This window comes from Sardina pilchardus, chromosome 9 (genome assembly GCF_963854185.1).
Source record: "Sardina pilchardus chromosome 9, fSarPil1.1, whole genome shotgun sequence".
Lineage (NCBI taxonomy): Eukaryota > Metazoa > Chordata > Actinopteri > Clupeiformes > Clupeidae > Sardina > Sardina pilchardus.
In genome coordinates this window covers 28,941,791-28,969,268 of record NC_085002.1, presented here as the reverse complement: position 1 = coordinate 28,969,268, position 27,478 = coordinate 28,941,791, and the positions used below count along the sequence as shown (strand labels likewise).

At 41.3% G+C, this 27,478-nt stretch overlaps 5 protein-coding genes across 11 annotated transcripts; 2 read left to right on the top strand and 3 right to left on the bottom strand.

Moving 5' to 3' along the window:
- Positions 1 to 735: 735 nt before the first annotated feature.
- Positions 736 to 5,357, top strand: tardbpb (TAR DNA binding protein b). Of its 6 annotated transcripts, XR_009940150.1 has the most exons (7): positions 736 to 1,499; positions 1,905 to 2,068; positions 2,180 to 2,320; positions 2,481 to 2,687; positions 2,832 to 2,916; positions 3,827 to 3,970; positions 4,789 to 5,357. XR_009940150.1 is itself a non-coding variant. In XM_062544619.1 (6 exons), the coding sequence occupies exons 1-6, from the start codon at positions 1,253 to 1,255 to the stop codon at positions 3,883 to 3,885; spliced, it is 837 nt and encodes a 278-aa protein (XP_062400603.1). In that variant the 5' UTR covers positions 736 to 1,252; the 3' UTR covers positions 3,886 to 4,703. The 6 variants fall into 6 exon arrangements, 4 of the variants coding, with proteins under 4 accessions (XP_062400603.1, XP_062400602.1, XP_062400601.1 ...); XR_009940149.1 differs by having other exon boundaries at positions 2,832 to 4,572; XM_062544619.1 differs by lacking the exon at positions 4,789 to 5,357 and having other exon boundaries at positions 2,832 to 2,850; positions 3,827 to 4,703.
- Positions 5,351 to 6,870, bottom strand: cenps (centromere protein S). Of its 2 annotated transcripts, none has more exons than XM_062544621.1 (5): positions 6,656 to 6,870; positions 6,414 to 6,537; positions 6,285 to 6,330; positions 6,131 to 6,197; positions 5,351 to 5,587 (listed from the first exon to the last, which is right to left on the bottom strand). In XM_062544621.1, the coding sequence occupies exons 1-5, from the start codon at positions 6,680 to 6,682 to the stop codon at positions 5,471 to 5,473; spliced, it is 381 nt and encodes a 126-aa protein (XP_062400605.1). In that variant the 5' UTR covers positions 6,683 to 6,870; the 3' UTR covers positions 5,351 to 5,470. The 2 variants fall into 2 exon arrangements, with proteins under 2 accessions (XP_062400605.1, XP_062400606.1); XM_062544622.1 differs by having other exon boundaries at positions 6,285 to 6,318.
- An 873-nt stretch (positions 6,871 to 7,743) lies between these two features.
- Positions 7,744 to 9,570, bottom strand: rbp7b (retinol binding protein 7b, cellular). The gene is made up of 4 exons (XM_062545103.1): positions 9,369 to 9,570; positions 8,406 to 8,584; positions 8,169 to 8,270; positions 7,744 to 8,084 (listed from the first exon to the last, which is right to left on the bottom strand). The coding sequence occupies exons 1-4, from the start codon at positions 9,439 to 9,441 to the stop codon at positions 8,031 to 8,033; spliced, it is 408 nt and encodes a 135-aa protein (XP_062401087.1). The 5' UTR covers positions 9,442 to 9,570; the 3' UTR covers positions 7,744 to 8,030.
- A 1,974-nt stretch (positions 9,571 to 11,544) lies between these two features.
- LOC134091893 (uncharacterized) lies at positions 11,545 to 14,169 on the top strand. The gene is made up of 6 exons (XM_062544615.1): positions 11,545 to 11,812; positions 11,955 to 12,017; positions 12,185 to 12,264; positions 12,373 to 12,503; positions 12,800 to 12,866; positions 13,123 to 14,169. Exons 1-6 carry the CDS (start codon positions 11,739 to 11,741, stop codon positions 13,209 to 13,211), a joined length of 504 nt encoding a protein of 167 aa, XP_062400599.1. The 5' UTR covers positions 11,545 to 11,738; the 3' UTR covers positions 13,212 to 14,169.
- A 114-nt stretch (positions 14,170 to 14,283) lies between these two features.
- h6pd (hexose-6-phosphate dehydrogenase (glucose 1-dehydrogenase)) lies at positions 14,284 to 22,663 on the bottom strand. Its single transcript, XM_062544614.1, has 5 exons — positions 22,547 to 22,663; positions 18,892 to 19,603; positions 17,958 to 18,075; positions 17,538 to 17,807; positions 14,284 to 17,378 (listed from the first exon to the last, which is right to left on the bottom strand). Exons 2-5 carry the CDS (start codon positions 19,564 to 19,566, stop codon positions 16,018 to 16,020), a joined length of 2,424 nt encoding a protein of 807 aa, XP_062400598.1. The 5' UTR covers positions 19,567 to 19,603; positions 22,547 to 22,663; the 3' UTR covers positions 14,284 to 16,017.
- Between the last annotated feature and the right edge of the window lie 4,815 nt (positions 22,664 to 27,478).

Sequence of the window (27,478 nt, the reverse complement as noted above, 5' to 3'; positions counted from 1 at the left end):
GATATTTTAGGCATAATACATTGTGTTGCTTTAATTGGTTCATTGCCCTAATGAAATACAGGGAGATTAGAGTCATCATAACCCTGGAGGTCAAGTAGCCAACTTTTTTTGTTTTTTTAAACACTGGAAATAGTATCTTATCTCATATCTTGTATTTTAACTTTGGGACAGAGTCCTGATGAGGCTCAAACAAAAGGCTAAGCTACAAAAGCTCTCAACATAGGCCTACATGCATGTCCAGTTCAAATATCAATTTAATAAGAATCTAAGTGTGTCACTTTGGTTCATAGACTCTTGTATTATAAAAACTGAAAAGCAATCAGCCAATTACTCATAATTTCGTAATTACATTGGGCCACAAATCATGTGGTTCAAATAACTAAATGCCAGTAGCCTACATTAGGAAAAATCTACAATATACCACCAGGGGGACTAAAGAGCTATAGGAAGTTACGATTTGATTTTGAATGGGGTTTTACCATTACTATACTACAGGGGTCACAAAATTATGAGGGAAAAAGTGTTTCCTTCCTTAATCCAAAAAAATAAGGAAAAATATTTATTTTCGATTTCTTAAAATATGTTTTACTATTCTGAGTGCTTTTATACTGTTAATGGTTTCTGTGAAGATATATCAAACCCCAATTTTGTTTTCGTCAACCCCAGCCCAAAATGAGTTCGTCCACACGATGACGTACTTCCTGGATGACTTAGATAATGCCATTTTGAGCCAAATTACGGCTTGTACAGCGCACGGGGTCTGATAATCCAAATACTTTTTCGGATTGAAGTATCTCTTCTAGCTGTATCGACCTACATTGAAAATATAAGAAACTTTATTTCTTGCTTTTTGCGTTTAATGCAGAGTACAATTGTTGAATTCAGATTGTAGCGCAACCTAGTTTTGAGTGTTTAGCATTAGCTAGCTAGCTCATTGATAGTGAACCACATTGTTAGAACGAGGTCGTCGTCAGTGAATGAGCATTTTGCTAAATTGCTAGCCAGTAAGCTAACAAAGGAATATATCGTGTCGGCTTTTTAGGACCGTTGTCGATACGCGAAACGTGCCTTATTTGGTTCAAAGTAAATCTAGGCCATAAGGACGTTTTAAAGCTGTTAGGTAAACAACGTTACTTGATTTGCCATCGTTTGCGCAAGCGTGCTGTATTGCGCGGTTTCAGTGAAACATTCTTCGCTGATCTGAAGATTGCTAGGTAACCGATTCCGCGTGTTGAGGAAACCTTTGTCGCTAATGAAAATGGCCGAGTGTTACATTCGTGTGGCGGAGGATGAGAATGAGGAGCCCATGGAAATCCCATCCGAGGAGGACGGCACCGTGTTGCTGTCGAGCGTCTCTGCACAGTTTCCAGGGGCTTGCGGCCTACGTTTCCGGAGCCCAGTGTCCCAGTGCATGCGCGGGGTCCGTTTGGTGGAAGGAATTCTTCATGCTCCCGAGAATGGATGGCAGAATCTGGTCTATGTCGTCAACTATCCTAAAGGTAATTGCACATCTTAAAATGTTCACTACTGTATTGGTCAAGAAAACCAAGTAGAAAAATTGAGGGTTTTTTTGTTTAAGCATAACAATGACTTAATTTTCTTTGTCTTGAATATTGTTGTTTCATTGCTTAGAGGAAACAAGCTCAGTGCTTACTCTTGATAAACATGGCAGTGAATGCCTCTTCCACCGATTAATGCTGTACAAGGGTGCTTTATTGATCCATTTGGGTAATTTTAGCTGACTGTCCCGGGTAATATGAACGTCATCACCCCACGTCATTTTACATCTAGGCTTTCACCTGAAGCTGCACTGCTTAACTCACCCCCTGAGTGTTTGTTACAAATTCTTTCTCAAAATGCGACCCCTCTGTTCCTTTCCAACCCTGTGATGTTTTGTTTCCCAGATAACAAAAGGAAGATGGACGAGATGGATGCTGCCTTGGCCTCAAAAATGAAGAGGGGGGATCAGAAGACCTCAGACCTGATTGTGCTAGGGTTACCATGGAAAACCTCAGAGCAGGACCTGAAGGACTATTTTGCCACTTTTGGCGAGGTCATCATGGTCCAGGTAATGTCCTCAAATTTGCGTAACTTATTGTCCTTCCCTTTTTGTGACTGATGGTAGATGTGGGGTTTCATCCATTTGTTGAAGATAATTGTTTGTGGAATGTATTTTCAGGTCAAACGTGATGTGAAGACTGGTAACTCAAAGGGCTTTGGATTCGTGAGGTTCACAGAGTATGAAACTCAGAACAAAGTGATGTCACAGCGTCACATGATTGATGGAAGATGGTGTGACTGCAAGCTCCCTAATTCAAAGGTATTTTTTTATTGCTTAAGTGTGTAATAATATAATAGCGCTATCAGACCAGATTTCTGGTCCCCACTTTCTAGTGAACCTAGAATAGTGATCTTGTTTCGAGTACATCATATATTCTTTTGAGAAAACATATTGGCCTACCCAACCATTTTTTGGGTAGGCCTTTAGTCCAACGGATTATATGTATGGCTTTCAGGCTGGCCCCGACGAGCCCATGAGGTGCAGGAAAGTGTTTGTTGGCCGATGCACCGAGGATATGACTGCCGATGACCTGAGGCAGTTCTTCATGCAATATGGCGAAGTCACTGACGTGTTTATCCCAAAACCTTTCCGTGCTTTTGCTTTCGTCACCTTTGCTGATGACCAGGTATGCTTGATGCTGACGAGTACTTTTATTTGTGTTTTTATTTACTTTTTAAATTATGATTATGAGTGGTTGTTTTTGTAGCCGTTTTAAAAATTTAGTCACATAAATGATGCGACTCATTGTGTGTGTTTGACGTTTCCCCAGGTTGCCGCAGCACTGTGTGGTGAGGACCTGATAATCAAAGGAGTCAGCGTACACATCTCCAATGCTGAGCCTAAGCATAACAACAGTAGGCAAATGATGGAGAGGGCAGGGCGCTTCGGCAATGGCTTCGGCCAGGGGTTTGGCAGTAGCCGTAGCATAGGAGGCAGCAGCTCTAGCAACCTGGGTAACTTTGGTACCTTCAACCTCAACCCAGCTATGATGGCCGCAGCCCAGGCCGCTCTACAGAGCAGCTGGGGGATGATGGGTATGCTGGCGAGCCAGCAGGGTCAGTCCACCACTTCTGGCACCAGCACTAGCGGTCAGACTAGCTCGACCCGGGGGGGAGAGACCCAGACATACAGTTCAGGGAACAGCAACTACAGTACAGGCTCAGCTAGTCTTGGGTGGGGAACCGGCTCTAACTCTACAACTAGCGGCAGTGGGTTCACCTCTGGCTTCGGCTCCAGCATGGAGTCCAAGTCCTCAGGGTGGGGTATGTAATGGGATTGGAGTTGTTTAAGTTTGTAGTGTGTGTGTGGTAAGTATTCTGAGATTTCTTTTTTTTTGTTTTTGTTTTTTTTTCGTCATGTGTTTTTGAGATAAACAAAACAAACTTTTGAGGAGGGATATTGAATGTTTTGTACATTTGGACATGTTTGTCCAGAATTTCATTTAGAGTGTTTGAAGTGGATCATTGTTAACCAGGGGGTTAAAACCACCTAGGGTGTCCTTTTCTTTCTTTATTTTTACGTTCTCTCTTATTGTCATTTCAACTGGATTCTGAAATGCATGTATTGTATAGTTACGGTTCTTAAAAAATGCATGAGCAAGTTAACATCGAACCACATTCTTGCATTTGTTGTTTCCTTTATACTCAGTCTTGCATTGAGAAGAATCTAGTTGAAACTGAACAGACTTGCTTACTTTTAAAGTTCAAATTTGTTTGCAGTCAAGTTTCTACGGAAAAAAGCCTTCATCAAAAATCTCTTCTGCAGTTCACATCTCTCCCGCTTTCCTGGGAAGACGCCCCTGTTTGGCAGCACTGTGTGGCTGAGGTCACTGTCAGTTGCCTTCTTCCCCATGCGTTTATGCTTTGCCACCACAGAACGGCTATCTCCTTCGCATGTGCCGACAAGACGGTGGGTGTTCCCTTTTTATCCACTTTTTTGTTTTTCTTTTTTTTAAACAAATCAAATGGCAAGATCTGCGCAAAGTGACATTTTGAGAACTCTTTGAGTGCGATTGGGGATGATGGCTTGTTGGTGGCGAAGAGTGAAGCTGCGAATGAGAGAATGGAAAGAGCAAAAGAACGGGTGGAAGAGAGCGAGCGAGCGAAAAGACTGGTTGTGCGATGAGAGCGCGCCACATGTGACTGCGATGGGTGGTGGCTTTGGTGCGAGTGTGAATGGAAGCTGCAGATGCTACAAGCGCCTCCTTTGTGACCCCTATGATGGACATTTTGTTAACTTTGTACATCTCCCAGTTCTTTTCCCTTCCTTTCCTACCCTCCTTCTTTAACCCTGCTCCTCTCCTCCTATTGCCTCTCCTTTTAGTATACTGAAGTGCGTAAAATAGCACCAAGTTTAGTGGAATGTTGTGATATATATTTTGTCTTGCTTCTATAACCCATCCTGAATGCTGTATGGTGTGTGTGCTTTATTTCCTTGTACTTGACCTGTAAGTGTGAACTTGATGTGGATGACAACTTCTGAGGACTCTTGAGGGGGACATGAGTGATGGTGTAAGTGAGACTTGTATGTGGAGTGCTGTGGATGTCTTTTTGAATCCCTCCTAGATAATGTTGCTCAGTGTTTTATATGACATGTCAATGAAGGGAGTTCTCTAATAAAAAAAATGTTGATTTGAAATGGGTATGTTGCTCCTCTGAAACTGGTTGACCCTACTGTGTCATTTGGTGAAATGCCAGTCATAAAACTAACTGCATCCGCATATTTAGGGGCCTTGGATACGGCTGACCGAGGTTTCCATCTGAACCCAGAGTGGGAGATTGAGTTTTGTCAAGGACGAAGATGGAAGGGTGTGGAGCCCCTAACTTCAGCTGGGGGTTCAGCAATATTTGTAGCGTCCCTGGATTGACTGTGGACTGGAAAATGGTAATGGCCTTCTCAAGAGTCCAGAGCACAAGGCATTGTAACACAGCAATTTATTAAATTGGCCTTAGTGGAAGCTCCTAAAACCAAGAGACAGCAGTCTGGTAATTGAAACAGTTGAGCCTTAATGTTTTTACTGCTAAGCCTTTAACGTGTATGCTTGATATACCAGTGGGTATTGTATGAGTTCAGATAGTCACATGAAACTGTGAAGTCTGAGTTAAGTATGATGAAAATATTGAGTTGTCTTTTTTAATGTGACAGCTATATTTATTTAAATTAATGTGGTAAAAGTACAGATAGATCAGTTGGCAGTGAAAATACTGTTTCCAATCCACCATTGCAGCTCCCTAGCACTTGCATAGTGAGTGCTTGTTTCCCCCTCCTTACAATAAAAAGAAAATTACATTTGAAAGACATTTGTGTTTTGTTTTGAGTAGTAACACACAAAACAGTCAACAGCTGCTACCCAGAATTCAAATACAAATGCTTGCAGGGGCTTTTGCACGAACAACCTTGGCCCAGTGGTCAGTCCTCATCTTCCGTTTCCTGGTGTTTCCTCTTTGCACTATTCTTTTTCCGCTTCTCTTTCTGCTCCTGGTGTGCACTTGCAAGTTCCTCACTCTTCTGCTGGACATAAGTGGACTGTGGGGGGGACAGAGTGGCAAATGTTAATATCAATCTGTGGGTAGGAGTTACATTCTCACATTCTGATCATGCCACACAAGTTTGGCTCAAGTTAGAAATGGATCAGCAAATGCCATTACAGGCAAATACTCGGGGCCTTGTTTAAAAGTACACTGCAGTAGTGCCCTCTGCATAGTTCCATAGTTATTTCTATTTCTTCCTAGATATAATAAAATCTACTGCTGGCCCTGCATCTCTGGATACTAGCACTCTGCTTCCAAGACATCAGAGCCATGTCCCTAAACCAAGGTTCAGATCACATTACATTTACCAGACACGAAGTCTGATGACACTGTAAGCTAGAGCACCACAATGTCTTGATATTGTTTCCAGCCCAGTGCACATTACAGGCTTTGGCAAACAACTCTGTATGTGATGTCCTCCCCATCTTACACCAGTATGGTCTTTCTGGTCAAGTGAATCACAATTGAATCAAATAGCAATGCAGTCAATCCACCAAAACAAACAACGTTAAGTTATTATGTAGAAGAATTTACTGACCAGTGCAGTGCTGCGCCGTGAAACAAGTTTCACGTCATCCACATTGATTGTGTTTCTTTTGGCGTGTCTGGAAAAAGATGGATAAATTTGCTGACACCATATAACCTTAATTGATCTAATCATGTAAAGCAGCATCATCATTGATGCATGTTACCTGGCAAACGCCTCCAAGTCTTTAGCAAAAATATCTGCAATGGAAACTAACAGTTACACATATTTCCATGACAGTACTGAAATGGCGTTGACATTAATTAACACCGTTTAATAATGACACATAGCCTACCACATTGTCGATATGTAGTTTCAGCGATCGCCGCGATTGTTTGTCTGCTAAACTCACTCCCACAATCCGCAGCAATTGTTTGACATATTTGTCCCGAGGTAAAATGGATTGCCGCTTTCAGTCTCTACAACACATTAGAGTAATATTCACATTATGTCAGTCTACGTTGTACCATATAAGTGTCTCTGGTTGTACTACATAGTTTCACACATGTAAGCTGTTTGTTAGAGAGCTGTCCTTACCTGATTTTGAGCTAGTGTGTCATCCATTTCACAAAATAGATTTCAGTGCTAGATACAGACTGCTAGTTTGCGTCAAATAAACAATAACTACAGAGGGAATTCACTATAATTCACAACATTTGTGCCTACGTGATACATCACATCTTATACATTTCAATTCAAGATAAGAGTAGACTTCAACATGAGTTTGCTCAGCAAAGAAAATTCGCGGTAAATTGTTGCCTCTCTTTAGTCAAACATGAGCCTACATTCGCAGTGAGTATACTGACACCTATTGAACAGGAGTAGGCTAGTGATGCACATTTGCGAATAAACTCAAGACCTTCATTGAAGTTGTACTAAACAGCTGTGAGATCATGAGCACACATCTAGTGAAATAAGGTATCTCCCCCAAACGTGTTATTTAAAATAACAGCATTTATGGTAAAAAAAAATGACAAAACGTTTGACCGGTAATGTCTTATTGAGTGAAAATTGTTGGAATACGGTATTTGTGGAGGAGACTGTGCTGCTAATAGGCCTATGAACCATATGAGAAATTAGTTTGTGTGGGCATTAGACCTGGCTATGCTCTGAAATCCCAGGAGTCTTAAATTGAAAGATGTTGTTTTGTCCTTTTGAGGAAGAGGTTTATGGCACAAATTTACTACAAAAACAACAGTTCCCTAAATGGAACATATTCTGTGACATTTTGTGTGCGTCCAAGGATGTGATGCAGATGTCGTGTCAAATCTCATCAAATTGTTACATTTAGCCTACATCAGATAATATTGGCCAGTGCAGCACTATTTCTTTTTTATTGAACATTAGGAAGCACCACAAAAGGGCCATAGTGTCATAGGTCATGCAGCAGCCAACTAAACATTTCAGAATTTTTGGCGAATGCTAAATGTGCTTTGAGCCAACGCCTCTAAAGGGGAGGTAGCATGATTGAATAGAGCCTACACAAACCTTATCAATCCATAAGCCAAATGAGGTTACAGTCCAGGGGAAAAGTAGGCCTATAATGTGGACTGTTGAAGCTGATATGAGCTTGTCAACCAAATAACAGTGGGTATAGGTGCATAAAAGATTTTGACAAACACATATCAATGTGATGTAAGATTTATTGTATTTAAACAGTTTACATAAAATCAGTGTCTTGTTATAAGTAAAAGTATAGGGATTGCTAACAGAAAAAGGTGGGGCTATACATTTTATTGCTTCTATTCTGTTGGATAGAAATCAAAATGTATGGTTCACGTATTAATCAATAATCGAAAAACTTAACACAGTAAATATCATTTGCTCCAGGGTGTGTACATCAGAAGATATAATATTCACTATATGCTCCAATGTAAAAGTCCATAATTTGATCATTAGACCATGCAAGAAGCTAGGCACTCTTTTTGTAAATCTGTTTGGAAACCTGGTCTTCACATCGCAATTCCTGTAAGATGAGGAGAGAGGAATCAAAGTCAGTTGTAGGCTATGCATTCTGAAACGGTTAGGCCTCCTGTATGACAAAACCTACCAGATAGAGTTGGTCCCCTTCTATCCAATGAGTCCACCCTCTGTTCTTTTTTTCACCCTTTTGGATACATATCAGTTTGTCACCATCCCAGTTGACAATTGACTGTTAACAGAAAAAAAAGAGGGTTTTTTTACAGTTCTGGTGAATGACTCCCTGGCTGTAGACTAAGATGCTAAGATATACAGTGCAATATCTTTTTAATTAATCTTTTTCATATTTATTTAATATAACTCTGACCTGGCATTTCCTGTTGTCCATGCCTTTTGTCACTTCTTCAAACTCCTCACCAATCTTGAATGAGCAGGAGTAGTTTTTGAAAGTAGTTAGAGTTTTGACTGTGAAGGAGTCACCATCTTGTTCGAAAACTTTCTGAGGTTTCAACATGTTTGCAATCTTGCGAGTGGCAAAGTCGATACCTGCATGAAGGAAAACATATTCATGAAATGTTAATGTTAATAACGAACATCCTAAATTCCCTATTTGACAATACATTTTATGAAATGTGTTCCATAATAATAAAGTACTTTATTGGAACATAAGCTTTACTACCTCAATGTTCAGCTATACATGCATGTATCTGAGGAGTGTCATACTGGAATATGAGATAAGAATGCAACTCTATGGAGAAGGAATGTGTGGAGTTCACAGCTGCAAGACACTTGTCTAGCAATTCTGAATTCCCATGCATTGACTGAACAGTGTAGTAATTTTCACATTTGAACTCAAATGCATGCAGAGTTCTGTTTAAAAAGATGAAACTCGACACTGCCATTTTGGAAATGATAATTAGAAATGGCTGTTATTAGTCACCACTGCTTTTACAGCTCAGAGAGATTATCGTTCATCGTTCATGTTCTGAAACTTTAGGCAATCTCAGAGAGACAGCAAAGATTTTACTGAGGCACATTATAGACTGTCTTACCAAAGCTTGACATGGATTGCTTGATTGCCGCTGCCAGTGAATATACGCTACTACTACTACTACTACTACTACTACTACTACTACCACTACTACAGTGATTGCAACATCCTGTCAAATAGTTATACCTGTGTGATTTAGTAATGTCACCATACTTGGAAAAGAAACAGAACAGAAAAAAATAATTAATTAATTTGAAATAAATTACATTTTGAACTGATGAGAACCAAATAGTATCGCAACCGACGAGTTTGGGAAATGAATGAAAGCTTCACACTCACCTAGGGCATTCATGTAACCTTCAAAGTTTTCACTACTAACAAAGTCCCAGGTTCCAGTGTAGTCTGCAGGCATGGTTAATCAGCTGTGTCTGTTTGGAAGACTTCGTTGTTCCTTTGAAACTGGAATCCCTCAGAGTCAGACAACCTCAGTCACAACGGTGTAGATGAGGCGAATGAACCACTGGGGCTCTTCAGGTCTCAATATGACCTGCCCCTGTGTTTAGAAATATGGGGCAGGGGTGATCTCACCAGCACAATGGCTATTTTGGAGGCGGTGTCGGAAGCACCAAGCGGCAGGGAGTACTGTAACTTTTCACACACTGAACATGGGGAAATAATTCTTTCCTCTTGGGATTTTCAGATGGATGGATGTTCGAGGCGGGGGGGGGTGGGGGGGGGGGCAGGGGGGCAGGCAGAGTAATGTCTTAAGCATATGTTGTGTGAAATGGATTCCACATTTGAACAGACAACTTGTAAATGTGTAGCCTATGTCAGGTTTTTATATGACACACACATATTCATAATCGGTATTTGTGAACAAGTACGATTCAATATGCTTAATTGGAGATATTGTCTTAAATGTTCTGTCAGTGGGCTGGGCATACAACACAAGAGGTTAAAGGTTAAGGGTTGTCAGGTTGAGAGTCGTAATCACATCTTTTGTTATATTTTTATAATAGCATCCCTTCTCCATTCAGCACATTGTTGTCCAGTGATGGCATAGGTTAACACTCACAGATTGCTTTCTGACCCAAAGGGCACGCATTTCCTGGAAACTCTTCTAATCGCTTTATACCTAGATATTCAGCACAGCAGCCAACTTTAGACTGTGTAAGGACGGGGTGAAAATGGCACCTATCTTAATAACACGAGGCTCCAACATGCAAATAACTATTAATGTATTAATGTATTATGAAATAATTTTCATCCTTAATGAACACTGTGCTATATCACGCAATCCAGACTAGAAATATGGCAAGCCCCCCGGTAAAGTAGTGAGCTAAAATGCTTGACCTGATTTAAAGAAAAAGGTAGTGAATCTTCTCCATGAAGATCTGAGATTCTGCAGCTAAATGGTCCATTTCTGTAAGTTAAAATGACAGCTAGATATTAGACTAAGTCATCTGTCCTAGAAACGTAAAATGAGTACGTTTTTAAACATTCTAAAAGATTCCATTCTACGGCAACTTTGTGTCCATATGAATTCAATAAACCCCAATCTTTAGAAAGTTATTTTCTCAAAATTCCTGTCACACCGGTGTGACAGTACACCCTTAAGGGTTAAAATGTATTTGGCGGCAGCCTAGACGTGCGGTCATGACACTGAATTTCGGGAAACCTTCCCTAGAGGGCACTGGTGAGGAGGACTGCAGGGCACTTCATTTCAATTTGACTGATTTGTCTCTATCCATTGCAAGGTACTTCAGTGACACAGTGCCTAGAGGGCACTTGAAGATTTCTTTCTTCATTAGAAAGGCACCTGTAGGCTGTAGGGAACCTCAAGTTTATCCTATAATGTATGGTCATCAGGTTTTTCACTGCAGGGGGTCATTAGGAGACTTCCCTAAACTGATGCAAGTAGGGAACACCCCTCTGTATCTCTGCGATACCTCTATCACATTTGATCTACTAAAGGAGCACCTCCGTTGGCACATCTTTATGATTTTTCACGAGATACGGAGATGACTCTACTGTGTTCTGTTCTGGATATGACACCCTTTGGAACACTAGGGCAGCATGAAGAGCACTCCATGATGGCACCCTTTTCCAATGGAGGGGGACACTCACAGGGAATGCCAAGTGTTGACCATTTTAAGGGGCACAGGGACATTGCATCACATTTTCAACTGCAGAAGGGCACATTCTTGACTTTTACTCAACTTTATTGTTCAAAGTACTAGGGAAATAGATTTCTTGTGGCCAGCCAATATGGCATGTTTGAGCTCACTTCAACAACATTTATTTTTTCAATAAAGGCACCACTCTGTGATTCAGCACGACTGGAAATGGTTGTATGCTCTTTTCTTTATGTATAGGTCTGTTGGCACATTGTTATGGTTGTAACATGATACACTTCTCTGACCAGCCACTAGGGGGGACCTTTCCTCCTGTAACATGCATGCTACAACAATGACTACAACCTTTCTAATAACCTGTATTCCACCAGGCTGAGAGATCCATTTGTTGGGGCTGCATCACTAGATGGTAAGTATAAGCTTTTAATCATGGTGAGCCTTTAGTGTTCATCAGTTTTCATTTAGTGCTTGTGGTGCACATCTCTGTTGAGTTATATAAAATCATTCCAAAGATGTCTTGTTCCGTGTTGACTGAGTCTCTCTCACTTGAGCCAGCTGCAGTACAGCCAGGTCCATGTTTCATTACTTTGTGGCCTACGCAGCGTTCCTCTGCAGCAGATGGTTACCGAGAGATCAGAGGCTCCGATTGTAAGCACCCGTGAGAAGTGGTGATCTGAACAACTGCTTCTTCTCAGTAGATAATATACTGGGCCTGACTGTTTACACTGAATTGTTTAATCTGGACTTGGACTTCGCCCGAGTGCTTTATTGTTCATCATTTCTCTTACAGTCAGATCATTCTGGTTACATTTGTAGTGGCTATCCTCACTCCACAACTTTATGTCTTGACCAGGCAAGTTCAGATACATTTGGCAGTCTGAACATGGCATTCATATTTTCAACCATTTTATCATTTCACCCAGAATACTGTTGATATGCTTTTAGAATAACTGACTGCAAATGTACTGCATTTCTTTTTGTAAGGCTTTCTATCGCTAATCTGTAATCATATCCCACCAGGCCCCGATCATCTCGATACTGCCAGCAGCCTCTCCTCAATAACCTCATAGTCTTCATTATCTTCTCCTTCATAGCAACAGGTGATCCTTTTGCAACATCTGATATGCCAGAAAACATAATAAAACAGTAAAAAAGTGTGCTGTTTTTGTATGAACAGCTTTAAGCTGAACGGAGATTGGTTGTTCCAGGGTTTGCGGTGGCTCTCACGCTCCTGGACCCAGTGCCCCAGAGCTTCAGTGTGTCCTTCCATCTATTCGGAGTCCTCTCGTTTGCTCACGGGCTGTGCACCACCCTCCTGACTCTACTGGCCACTGACTGTGTGCGTTGCTATTTCAGTTGAAAAGCTCTCGCCATATCATCAAATGATCCTAATCGTACATCATATGATATCTGTATTTTGGCCGTTAACCAAACTGTCATTTGAATGGGTGTAAAATGTAATAGAGATACTGTATTTGTGTTCAGTCTTCGACTGGTGTCACATGCCACATTTGAGCTACTTTGGAACACATGGTCTATTGATTTAACTAAAAATGTTGCAGTCACGTTGTACAAACTTGTCTAATTGATTTAAGTAACCATGATAATCATTCTTTGCCCATTTCCCTCTTATAGGCATGGACAACGACAGAACTCTACTACCTTTCCCTTGTTCTGTCTTGGGCTTGTATTCTCTCCACAGGTACATTGATGTTGTAATGTTTTGAAAATTAATTTGTATTTTTTAATTTTATTTTTCTCTCTGATTACATCAATTGTGAAGAGGATATGGTTTGAGACTTTTGTCAGCTACATCACATGTGGGTCAACTGGGTAAACTCTTTGCACTGCGTGTCCACCCTCGTTTAAAGCACACTGAAACTAATGCAAGGCTGGGGTTTGTGTAGTCATGCAAACAATTGGAACTCATTTTTGTCTTTGGCTCTTTTTCCCCCCAGTCTTTTTTATGGCCAGAGCAGGCCTGTGGCTGATCAGCAAGATGTGGCCAAGCTGGGTGAAAGAAAAGAGCTTCTGGAACAATCTTTGAGCCAAAGGACTATTCACGTCCATGCTGAAGCCTCTTAATTATTTATGCTGTTTCCATGCCAGCGTGAGAAAGATACTCAGACAGAGAACAAAGATCATGTTACAACCAAATACTCTGGGCAGCAGAGAAACAGGAGAAGCAGGGAAACCAGCCCCTTTTTCATAGAGTTTCTCATGTAACTTTGACTCATAAAGGTACAAACAGTTTTCACCTCTTAATCCTTTTTACATTCTTTTCCCATTTAGGAGAGAGAACATGAGTTCACCTCAAATGTTTATGAATGCCTGGGTGCAAAGTACATTGCTGTTTTATTTGAATCAGTATTAACAATTTCCCAGCAAATCTACTTGACCAGTGAGGACAGCGGAGCGCTAACGGTGTGGCAGTGAGAGGTCAGGCTGTTCAGAGCATTGTGGCTGCCTACTCAGACGTCATCGGCATATAGCTTTGTGTTGGATGCCAAGCTTTTATGTGGGGTTGATCCTCTTTGAAGCACTAGTGGAAAGCGGGAGATAGTAGTGTGCCACTCCAACAATGCCATTCTGTCAATTCAGCTCTTACCTAAACATGCCTGTTGGCTCATTCATTCCCACTGAAGTCTGCCAAACAGCACATTATAAAACATAGTAGTATGGGTTAAGGATGCAGTCAGCAATTGCACAGGAAGTCATGTGTTTTGTTTATGTTTATAATTATAATTATAGCAGACCCTTTTATTCACATTATATGTTCACCAAGGACCAAACAAAACACCAGTGGTAGCTCACCCATCCCTTCAGTAGCTACATGTTTGTTTGTTTTTTACAGTCACAGAATGGGAAGCTAGTGGATCGTGAGGTGATTGCTGAATGTTATAAAAACATGTTACGGGCTTGAAATTGCGGATGATTGCTCACTGTACCTTTAAGACATGTGTACAGTACATGTGCAACACACAATGGTTGTTCAGTAGCATCATGTAGCTGTCTTGTAATTTACGATTTAGATTTTACAGGTCTATATATGTTGTTATCTAACAAGATTCAATTGTTAAGTATGCTTTCGTGCTCATGTTTTCATAAACATCAAGAAATTACTTGTTCATAATTGTCTTTAATGCTACACAGTAAGTTCTGATCACAACAATAAAATAATAATCCAAATTTAATTCAGTGTCAATTCTCAATTGCTAACTTGGTATTCCTATAAAATAAAATATATTCCAGAGTGAAATACAACAAGGTACAAAAACAAGCACCTTTATATCAGAAATCTTAAAAACAATATAGATTATTTCAACATGCTCTTTTGAAGACTCTTGAGGGCAACATTGGCTGCATGGCGGAAACAGCCGTGCAGGGGCAGAAATGGTAGTGCACGTTTTAGCTCACTTGAAAGCAACCTCTGTCTGCGTTCCGTGGTGGTCAAGAGGAGATTTGTCATGGAAAATGTGCTGATGTGGCACAGCATCTCTCCTACTGCCCAAGTCTACTGGTAATTACACAACAATAAGTAAATAGCAACATATTATCCTGTATTTACATCATGGATAACAAAACACAGTCACCACCACAGAGCACTTTATTCAGAATCTTTCAAGGGGTATAACAAGAGGTTCTGGGGATATCCAAGATGTATCCATCTTATTAACCCACAACACAGTTAATGCTCTTCCAAGGAAAGGAATGTGATAGACAAATCAGATAGACTTGGGCAGTCATTTGTAACTGGCACATGAGCAATATATGAGAAGAATATGTCGCCACTCTTATATTGAAAACCCATCGGCATAATGTTTTCATTTATTGTCGGAGATTAAGACAAGCTGCCAAAGAGGAATAGCCCATTTTCTTGCCCATCGAGTTTCCATCGCCAAACTAAGGCCTTGTGTAAATATATAAATCTATTACCTGTTCCAAAAGGCACTTTTCTGAGGTATTACAGTTAATTAATCTAATCAGAATTTGCAACACTATATTCATTTCCCTCTACATGCTGTGAGTAACATAAAACAACAGCATTCATATTAAATTACAGTAACTTTTCCTTTGGTACAAAGAGCAAATTCACAGTATTTCAGCATTCCCAATTACATGAGAGCAACTGAGGAATGTGGAATTATGACCATGAAATACATTTTACGTGGCCAAAGTGACAATGAAAGCTTTTAGTCAACTAACCGTTTCATCTAGTGTTCCTCTAGTCTAAACATTTTAGATGGTTTTGAAATCACATCATCACAATTTTGAACATTTCATTTGACATACATAGCAGTGAATGCTTCTGGTGATTATGACAGGCATTTTGGTCCTTCAGAATTATATGAGAACAAGGAGATAACAAAGATGATATGATTACAAGAATATAGGACTAGTAAAATCACTTCATAGTCCTAACTGATTGTATTGTATTGTAAAGAGTTCTGGAAATTTGGCACGTTATAGAAATTCATTAATATCACACATAAAAATGTCTTTATCCAGCATAAGTAAATCACAGTACACATAGTCCAACCTTCCCTTCCTGAGTGTGAAATATGAACAGTAGATGCTGTCCAGACAAACTAGGCATTAAAGTGTGACTGTAAGGCATCCGTTCAATTAAGTGTAGAACAAACTGTTCAAATTGATAGCACAGTTAATGAATAAGTACATTCTGCATTTGCATAAACACTCCCTACTTCATTAACACTCAAAATCGCCTTTGTGCACAAACTTCAATGATTAAAAACATGACCATTTCATGAATCCATGAAATGCAAACATAACTCACTCCTGTAAGAAAAACATTCTCAGTACAGCACTTGACGCGTGGGGGAGGAATGTTGTCACTGGCCTAAGAGTGACTCATAGTCAATGTACCAGACGAGCCGTCCGCTGGCCGGCTGGACCTTGGTGATGGGCCACCTGTCGGGCGTGTCCTTGATGCGGCTGAGCTGAGTGACCAGCTCGTGCTTGCCCTTCCCCATGATGAGCACGCCCACCCGCTGCGCGCGGTTGATGGCGGCGAACGTCAGGCTCATGCGCTGGTGCGGCTTGACCGGGCTCTCGGTCAGCGCCACCAGCCTCTCCCCGTGGGCGTCCGGCGGCGTGCCCGGGAACAGCGAGGCCGTGTGCCCGTCGGCGCCCGCGCCCAGCAGCACGTAGCCGAAGCTGGAGCCGTTGACGAGGCGCGCCATCTCCCGCTCGTAGGCCGCCGCGCCGCCGTCCTCCTCCACGCACAGCCGCTGGTTGAGCTGCACGGGCATGGGGTGCACGTGGAGGTAGGGCACGGCCACGTGGCGCAGCAGGTGGTCGTGCACCGTGCGGAAGTTGGACTCGGCCTCGGCGGGCGGCACGCAGCGCTCGTCGGCCAGCCACACGTGCGTGTTCCACCAGGGGAAGGCGTGGTGGTGGCGCGCCAGCCGGCGGAACAGCGCCACGGGGCTGGAGCCGCCCGACAGCGCCAGGTGGAAGGGCACGCCCTCCTCCGTCGCCTCCTCGGCCGCCTCCTGCAGGTCGTCGGCCAGCCGCTCCACCAGCTCGGCGGGCCAGGCCGACACCATGTCCGCGCCGCGGTACTTGCCCTGCATCACCTGGAAGCTCTCGTCGCCAGCGCCGCCGCCGCCGGAGCGCTCCTGGGGGATGACGTTGACCAGAGACTCGGTGCAGAAGCGCACTTGGCGGCCGTGCAGCTCGAAGTCCAGCTGGTTGCCGTTGGCGACGCCGCCGGGGTACGGCCGGGGGAACTCGCGCGTCTGGCTGTCCAGTAGAGGCGTCCAGAACCGCCACGACGCCAGGAGGCTGTCGGCGCTGACGAAGTGGTCCATCCGGCCGCGGAACACCTGCAGGATCAGCTCCGTGTAGGCCTCTCGCTGGACCGTCGGGACCTGGATGTAGTAGTCCGAGAGGGGCATGCCGAACAAAAGGGTGTCCTTGTCCTCGGACACCTCCTTCCAGAGACTGCCCACCAGCGCTGGCCTGAACAGATTCTTAGTGACCAGTATTCCCGGGTACCCCAGTGCGCCATGGCCAATGTAGAACACGATCTGCTTCTGCCTGCACGCAACACTGTTGGGGTCTTGCACGCAGAACACGTTGTTCTTAAAAGTGATGCGGGCATATCCAACCCGCTCATCTAGGAGTTTACCTGACGTCAGGAATATGGGGATGCCTTCGTACTGTGGCATAGTGGTGAAGACCGCAATACCTGAAGTTAGACAAAAAATTTTTTAAAACTTTGCCTAACTTTTTGAGCAAGTTTGAGTATTAGCAAAGGAAATATTACACATGCTTTTTCTCTAAACATACTATACATACTATACAATCACAGTATACGGTACTATTGTCAGTTCATCAACCAACCTACCAGTAAATGTCGGGGTAAGGCTCAAATGATCTTTGGTCTTATTGAGTTCAAGCTGGACTTCAGAATTATAGGACTGGTACTGTCCAATGACAGCACTGTCCTTGTCGAGCGGATGAAAGGCGCTGAAGACTTTGAGCTTGTTCTGGTCAATCTCTTTACAGTCCGTCAGGTTTTTGGGGACCGTCATGGTCAAGAGGGTCATCATTTCGGTCAAGTGATTTTGGATCACATCCCTGATGACCCCATACTGGTCATAAAAGGAAATGCGCCCTGCAATGAAATGAAAAAGATAGAAAGCACACTGCTTGACATGAATGGCTAACTTGCTCTGGCATTTGTTTGTTTCCCATCTTTACTTTTAAGGACAATGTATTATGGTATTAATTAATATATTATAACAGTCTACTGTACACTCAATACCTTTGGCATCTAGTGTTTCCTTGAGCACAATCTCCATTCGATCAATATGGTGCTTATTCCAGATTTGCTTTAGGAATTTCCTGTTCTGTTTTCTAAATGGTAATATCTGGGAAACAACCTTTTGGGAGAGAGAATGATAAATCAACTGCCATCCAATAAGCTCTCTGTGCCGTCACTAATATTTCAATGACACATTAGGAGACTGACACAGCTCTGCTCTAGCGTAAACATTTGTGCCACTTCCTGGACATTCATGCAACGTGTAGAAAATGCTCTGAACGGATTGTTTAACTGGCTACATCCACTGGCTGATTCATGGCAAATTGTGCAACCTACTTTCCTGGAACCACTATCTGTACTTTGTGGGAGACGTGCAAGGGGGCTGGCGGACCAGAGTAAAACTGTTTATGGCATTGCAACATCTTATCAACAACTGTGTGGGGTCATGCAAGTCACGCCTTGCAACGTGTCTGTTAACTATACAAATCAGATTATAGGGTTCTTAGCCTCTAGAGCTCTGTTGAGGGAAATGTTCAAAGAGTCTTCTGAGAACGATAATATGTGTGTGTAATAATGTGTTGTTTCTTTTTTCATGCCATGTATCTTAGAGTAGCTGCATGTCTTTTCTACTCTTATCCTATTTATGTCAGACAGTAAAAAACACACATCTCTTTATTTGAGGCCAAGGTTCTGAAAAGTGTATGTTATGTAAAAGTTAAAAACATTTCATGCACTGGTAGCTTCATGACAACTCTAAAATTGTGAAACATTTGCTCAGACATTGCGTAATCAGTGATTCTTCTTCCACCAGAAACTAAATAAACAAACAAACAAAGAAATAAATAAACAGAAGGATGAAGGGGGGTCTGAACCACTGGTTGCGTCATCACAGTATGACCCTCCAAGGAAATGCTGATTATACTGCATTGTGCACCTGTTTCCCGAGGTAGTGGTCTATTCTGTACATCTCGTCCTCTCTGAGCGAGCTGGCCAGCCGCGTGGCGAGCTCCTGAGCGCTGCGCAGGTCGTGGCCGAAGGGCTTCTCCAGCACCACCCTGAGCCAGGCGCTCCGCGGCGGCCGGCAGCTCCGGTTGACCCGCTCGGCGACGTCGGCGTAGGCGAAGGCCGGCACGGACAGGTAGAAGAGGCGGCCAGCCTCCTTCATGTCCTCCTGCGCCAGCTGAGTCTTGATGTGCTGGCCCAGGGTCTGGTAGTCCTCCTCGGTCTTCAGCTGCCGGTACTGGGTCAGCCGCAGGAACTGGTCCCTGATCAGTGCGCAGCGCTCCGCCGACAGCTCCTCAGGGCACGCCTGGCTTTTGAGGATCTCAAACAGGAGCGGGGTGCCCCTTTCGGCCGGCGACAGACCGCCTCCATAGAAGGCAAAGGTGTGGCCTTTGCCCACCTGGGTAGCGTACAGGGTGAAGAAGCCCTGCCAGAGGTACTTGTTGGCGAGGTCGCCCGTCCCACCCACCACCACCACGGACACGTGGCCCCTCCGTCGAGGGCCCTTCTCATCTCCATTTTGGTCCTGCTCACTCGGGTCACAGGTGGCTACACAGGCCAGCAGCAGCAGCAGCAGCAGCAGAAGTCCCCACGTGGCCTTCCGCATGGTCTCGCCCCAGTCACGCTGGTCTCCAACAAATTACCTGACAGACAAACACAGGAACCTCTAGTGTGAACCTCAATATCTAGCCAAACCAACACACTGCTGAGTTCTATATACTGAATATACTGTACACATCTATGCCAAACTCTTACTTTCTAACCATCATTTGGGTGGGTGAGTGTACTTGTACTCTGCACAGTGTCTATAGAGTTGAATCATGTCTACTGTAATATGATCTAATCATTTCATTGACTATAGCTCCTGTAAAAGACATTCCACAAACGTTCTGATATAACTTGTCTAAGTGGTGCTAGTTATATTATGCTTACACAAGGTACAATGATTAACTTGATATATTATGCAAATATTTAAACGGATCACCACCTGATGGCGAAACCACCTACTTCCAGTATAGCCTCCCTGACCAGATAATAATCCACATTACAATGTGTACATTGCTGGTTACGATCAACAGTTACGCAATAAAGTGTTTCTATGAAGAAGATGCAACTAATAAATGTGGCAAATATAGCCTACCTGTAGGCCTAGTCTTGGATTAGACCCTAACCGCCAGTCACATAACAACAGTATGCACAACGGAATAATGGCAATGGAATCTAAAAATATGTGACCTCGATCTCTAGCCTGCAGGGGGGCACTCCTTCATCCAACTTCACAAACAAGAAAAATATTGTGTGGGCTACTCAGTGTATTGGAATAGACATGCAATGGTCCAGAGTTTAGCTCTCCTGTTAAACTGCCACAGCAGTGCACAATAGTTGGCCTGCTGCATTTCGTTGTCTTTGGACTTGAACTCTGCACAGTGACAATAAGGTTGAATCTAATCTAATCTAATCGCTTTCATTACAGTAGAAGACATTATTTACATTGCCTAGTATTTGATTCTAATATACTGCATAAAACAATTAAATCATAGGCTATTGTAAATCCTCAACAGTAGTAACCATTGCTAAAGCTATCAATGTGAGAAAGCAATGAAAAAACTTTAGGCGTCAACCCATTAGCCGACATACAAAAGCTTTATCAGTCAGGTCATTCAAATCAGATAACCTTTTTGCCGCAACGTCTCACATTTTATTCAAACCTTGTCTATCATGAATGGGACCCAGAACCAAGGCTGTAAAATATTTCTGTTTTATTTCAGCCCTGGATATTACTTCAGTTGTACTGCCTAAAAAATATATCTAAGAAGCAATGTTTGGGCATTAATTTTCACGAAAAGCATTATTCATAACCAGCCCTAACTTTGTAGGATGGTAGACAGTGTGACTGAACAATAAATGTTTGCACAGCAAGCTCATTGATTTTCTACAAGGCCCATTTTGGAAAAAGTGCAAGAGTGCAATGGGCTTGTAGATTTGTGCTGGTAATTTTCAAAGGATTAAAATGGTATGTTGGGTAGCTAGTAGACACTAGAAGTAGTTCAATGTATGGACATTTAGCAAATAAAGTGTCAAATGTGTACCATAGATAGGGTTGGGTATCGAGAATCGAGTATCGATGGGAACCGGAACTAGCTTTCCAATTCTCCCGGAATCGTTCAAAAGTTTAATTTTCAATTCCTAGTATCGATTCTCAATCCGCGAACCGGAAGAAGAAGCTGCTAAACACCAACAAAAAAGGTGTTTGCATAACCGGGCTGAGGCAGCAAGATGACAGTTCATAGATTTGATATTTATTGTAGTTGTAAAACAGCCCTGTGAGAAACTTATAGTAAAGTTCATAAAAACTAAAAAGTTCATAGAATTAAATTGATGGAGAAGATCAGACTATGTCATTCAGAAAGACCATTGGTTAGCTAGCTCATTTAAAATATTCAAACTTTTTTGACCCTGTTTCTTACAAGAATCGGAATCGAGAATCGTTAGGAACCGGAATCGAAACAAGGAACCGAAATCGGAATCGGAATCGTTCAAATTCAAACGATACCCAACCCTAACCATAGATTAACATAGTGTAAGTCATTGTTTTATCACAGGGCCAATAATGAAAAATTAAACATGGTACACCATTGGCACTTTCTATTTCCACATTGATTTTCGTGTTCCTACTAGCTACCCCATACTATTCTAGTCCAAATAAAATGTCTGAAAAAAGGCAACCTTGTTTTATCCTTAATATCTTCATGTGCATTTGTTACAGAGAACTCAAATATTGGCACATCCGTAAAGTATTCACTGATAGGCCACCATGTGGATACAAACAATAAGACCCTCAACATAACCAGTTTTACACTTTCTAGGGCCTTATAAACATAGAGACATACTAAGAACTGTTTGTCTTCCATCCTACGACGTTGGGCAGGTTAGAAATAGACATGGATTCATTCAGATATTAATGCCCAAACACAGCTTCCAAAATTAGTTAACTCCAAGGTATGAAAATATGGAATTCAACAAAAATGTTATATTTAGTTTTTATATGTCAATTTTGGGATCTAAACATTATATAAACAAACTTAGAGCAACATCTGAGACGGTGCGGCAACCATTTTCCTGGATTCGGTCTGATTTCACACGGAATGCTCCATTTGTAACTTTAGATGGCAATCTTGTAACATCCTAGTAGCAAGCTCAGTCTAGCCCAGCTCAGGAAGCTGCTGCTCAGCCAGTCCCACATTTCTGTAGCATGTGCTGCCGACTGATTACCACAATAAAAGGCTATTTCTGCAACTTGAAGGCATTAAGACCAATGAATGTCTTAATAAATGCGTTATCCAGCTGGTCTAACGCAACAGAACATGGTCAACTCGTTCCACTATGAGATCTGCATTGTGCTCGGATTATTCTGCTGCTATTCTATTCCGTTGTAGCCTGACTACCTTGTTGATACAGCAGAATAACACAATGCAGGAATGTTGTGTAGCCTATGTTGTGTCTTTCCCACTCACACGCCACCCTTCGTAAACAGTCCATTACAACAAAAAACGAACGTGTATAATGTGTAATAAACTTCCTCCTACCTGTGACGGTCTGTCACACTCTGCGCGCAAAAGTAGACTGAGGTATGCTAGGCTGTCAGCTGTCAACTCTTTCCTAAAAGGCTTCCTACAATCACACCACGTGACTACAATATCCGGATTAGAAAACTACCGGGCAACAAGGAGGCAGGTGTCTTACGAATTCCTACATCTAACAAAGTTCACACAACTAGACAAAATGCAAATGTTGCTCGATCCAAACACATCTTCGGTTTGCTATGGATAGGTTAGCCTACGCCTAATTAGTGTTTCCTGATATAGAGAAACCCTCTTTGGCCATCCGTCCAGATTTCGTACGGACAAACTGTTTTTTGAGCCTTCTGTCCTAACAGAGAGATTGCGTCCTCGATCCTCCGTTTTGGACAGTTGTCCGGATTTGGCACGAGTGGCCATATGTCCGCATGTCATGGGCACATACGCTGCGCCTTAAATCAAGGTCTCTATTTGCTTTGCGTGTCATCATGTGTCACTATGTTATTTTGTTAATAGCCTAATAAACAGTTACCTTGTATGTGAATGTAGGGAATGCGCTTTGTTTAAAAATGGGCACAACAAAAAGTGATAGGCTACAACTGAAAATATACATTAGGTAAAGTAATCATGACATAGTTAAAACAACAACAAAATATTGCATAATGCAGTTATTGTAATGCCATATATCTAGTATCGTAATTGTAGTATTCTATAGCAAGAGATTGTAGTTTATGTAGTAAACTGTAGTATGTGGTATACTGTAGTAATAAAACTGCAGTTTTCGGTAGCCTACTATAGTTTACTGTAGTAGTATGTGGTATACTGTAGTAATACAACTTCAGTTTTTGGTAGTATACTATAGTTTATTGTAGTAAAACTACTATAGTAAGGTTACAAAAAACCCTACAATATTTACTATAGTATATATACTATAGTTTATTTACTATAGTAAACTATAGAATTTTTTCATGTGGGAGTAGGCTAAAATCAGGAGAACACTGTGGCAATATCAGTCTGATTGGCTATTAGGTTACTTGGATGTTAGCCTATACAAAATGTACAGTTTTGATAAAAAAATAAATAAAAAAAAAAACAGCTTTTCATAGCTCAAATGATGTAGATTTAGATGATCAAATTAAGGGCAGTGATTAATTGGGCTATCTGAATGGCTTCTATTCATAGGAGGGCTGTCAAAATAACTGATTAATTTGGATGAATTAATTTGAGATAAAATAACTGATTAAAAAATTAACGCAGATTAATTGATGACCTTTGACCCGGAGCCGTTCTAGTCAGTAACCATTAGACTGTAAAATGGGGAGACGAGAATGTGCTGCCTGGATCATTGATTGGCACATTTACTTTAACAAAAACGGCCTGATAGTGTTAAAGTGTTGATTAAAACAAAGTCCTCTGCAATGTCTGCAGCACAGAATTTGCATATCACCGGAGTTCGTCAACTCTTAAGTAGGCTACCACATTACTGCAAAGAAATAGTGTTGACATTGCGATTTTGCGATTACATTTTATATGCGATTAATTTAGATTAATTAATCACATTAATTAGATTTAATATTTTAATCGATTGACAGCCCTGATTCATAGTGTTGTAAGAATAACATTATGAAAGACCAATGCATATGAGAAATGTCTTTCAATCATGCAGAGTAGCCTAGACTGCATTGTGGCCATCTCCTGTTATGAGTGTAAGCCATCAACTGTTGCCATAATCTATTAGCTTGTTTTAAGAATCTGTTTTGTGTGTCTCTCCTTGAGTGAAATTGTAAATCTGCCCTGTGTTGTGATAGGCTTTGAAGCAGCTCTGTTATTTGCACTGTGGAAAGTTACCCAGTCATCTGCTGAACACCAACTTATGGCTGTAAAGCCTTGAGACAGTTATTGCTGGCAAATTGAATATCATCATGTCTGTGTTCTTCATTCTGTTGCATACTTTAACATGTCCTTTAATGCTTTTTTGCTTCTATTTATAATTGATAATGTATGTTGATCCTCCTCTGTGTATGAATCTGTGCTGGAGAGAGACAAAGTTTCTTGAGAACATTTCGGAAGACCCTATCGTAGGCCCTCTGGTAAAGTCAGCTGCATAACCGGCGGACAAGGTACACAATTCCTGTTCAAGTGAAAGTATAGATACCATGTGAAATATTACTCCAATACAAGTGAAAGTCTTTAAGTCAAAGAAGAACGTGCTTTTAAGAATACATATAATAAGTATTCAGAAGTACAAGTATTTTTCCTTTTTAATATATTGAAATGTAATGTTTATTTGGTCATAGGGTGTATATCCTTTGATAGGACTTGAAGAGACCTTTAATTCTTTATGTCCCAACAAGAACATCTTACCTATATTGCAATTATTCAAATGGAGGCAGTAATATAATTTAAATAATTATTTATTCTCTGTTCGCAAATGTGACACATTTCACTGTCGAATTCAAAACCAGATAACTCAATAATGAATATATCATTTAATAATAGGCTAAAGATCTAGCTCTGTGCTAAGTCACAAACATGGGTTATAATACAGCCGGGTCTTCATTGTATATGACCATATTTTCTCCGTGTTCATGAGCTGAGCAAAAGAGAGGCAAATTATATAATTCACAGATTAAGATTATTCTATTGCTAAACAACGGAAAGGGTGGTGTCAAATTCTGAGAATTCTCATTCTGCTAAATCTAGCAGCTGCAACATATTCCAATAACAGCAATTACGGCAAGCTTGCCTATCAGAAGTCATGAGATGGATCTCATCTTCACATTGTAAAATCAAATTGAGAAGCTATGGGTCCTGTAAAATGTTGCCTGTAAGCAATAAAATAGGAAGAAGTTATCATTGAGGATATAGGTTAACACCAGACCACTTCTCAAATCTCAATTCCTAGCATGTTCGTCTGGATTCTCCCAGGCTGATGTTCTGATGAAGAATCTGCTGTTACCATCATTACCACAGCCAACTTCAAGATGATCTATTGCATTATTGCATTTAAAGAATCAAATGTGGTGAAAAGTAACAAGTGGCCTATACTCAAATAGAGTCAAAAGTACAATATTTGTCTTTGGAGTAATAGTCACAAGTTTTCAAAACTAATACTCAAGTAAAGTACAGATACTCAAAAAGTACAGTAAGTAATCAAGTAAACGTACTTAGTTAATGTCCACCTCTGTGCATAACTAAGGATCTCTGTGGCCACCAGGGAGTCCCCAATAGCATTGGAGGGAGAGAGAAAAAGTGCAGCTGCTGCTGTATATATCTGTACAATTCTTTGTCATCAGAAGTCATGGCATGCCATGTAGGCTAATACATGAACACAGAACATGAACTCAATATTCTCAAGCTGGTGAACTTTTTACAATGAACAATATACAATTTACAATGAACAGAGTTTACACAATATCAAAAGAAAACCTGTTGTAGTCGGTTGTAAAACTGAGAGGTTTTGCCTGTAGGATTCCCCTAGACATAAAGCTAAAGCAACACTGGAGTCTCTCAAAAACAATAAAGGGAATATTCTAGAATGGCCCAAGCCCTGATCAAAACACAACTAAGATTCTATGGCACTACAATGCATGAGGGTTATCCATTACGAGGAGAATTGAGGGGAAACGCTCCAGAACAATGTAGCTGGAATTGTCTCACATAAAATACACAATGAAAACAGTGTTGGGGCAGATAATTTTTCTTTTTAAACAGTGATTTGCAGGCTGGTAGATATTTTTGCAAGCCACGTTATTACAACTCACAATTTCAGAATTTGCAGTACTATTTATTGACCAGGACAACTGCAAAGCCGGTCAAACTCGGTACTCCTTCGATCAACGTAATCTAGCTCTGGAGGGGGTATTCAACTCATGAAATTGCTCCAGAATTACACTGTAAGCAATACAATGTAGGGGTGGCACGGTTCATAAAATCTACGGTTCGGTTCGTATCACGGTTTAGGGTCACGGTTTTCGGTTCGGTGCGGTTCTTGTTGTTATTTTTTCTTTTACTCTTTAACACTGCAGAAACATATTTCAGCACATAGTTTAGTCATCCACAATTAGGCTAGAGTATTTAGAGAATAGTTATCATGTAGCCTAATAATGCACAAACTGAATTTGACTTCACATAAAGCACATTATTGTCTGAGGAAACTTTAAGCTTCAGTTGAGATTTTGATAAAGCAAGAGGGAAGACATTGATGATTTCAATAATCTTTTCATTTATTTGGCAGGGATGGTGCACCAGCACAAAATGTAGGTCGTCCACCCATATTTTTCCATTGCATCGCCTTTTTATCGCTCTCCTTTCATATAGTGTGAATGATTTTTTAACAAGATGTAAAGCTTGTCTTTATTTGAAACACACACACATTATGTAATTATTTATTAATTCTATATACTGACATGTCTGATATTCATAACAGCAAACTTTATGCAGATTATAGCCAACTATTCATTATAACTCCACCTCTTAAATTCAGCTGTCTGGCTGAAGCCTCAAAATATTGTAAACAAAGTAGCAGGCTAAGCTCATCATACTCTACTGGTTGGACTGTTCAGTTTCCCCACATGTGTTTTAGTTTCAAGGTAAGCTAATACTTTATCTCCTTGGGACAGGCCCTTTTAAGCCTTGGAGTTGAAAACATTGGTATTGAGATGGTCAGTCAACTTGAATGCAAGAGATGTTATCAAATGTCTGATGCTAACCGTTTTTAACAGTAATTTAGCTAATCGTCTTCTGTGCGTCATTGCGTTCACGATTGTGAATGTTCTATTTGGATTAATGTGCATGTCGAGGGCGGGTGTTTACTTCTATTGTTTGGTAAAGTTGCACGCATAGTCTACAGTTGGGAAGAACATGCTTCCACCCGAGCAGGGTCAGGTGCATCAGTTTGACCACGCTAGGGATGATCTCTCGCACTTGCCATTTCTAAAA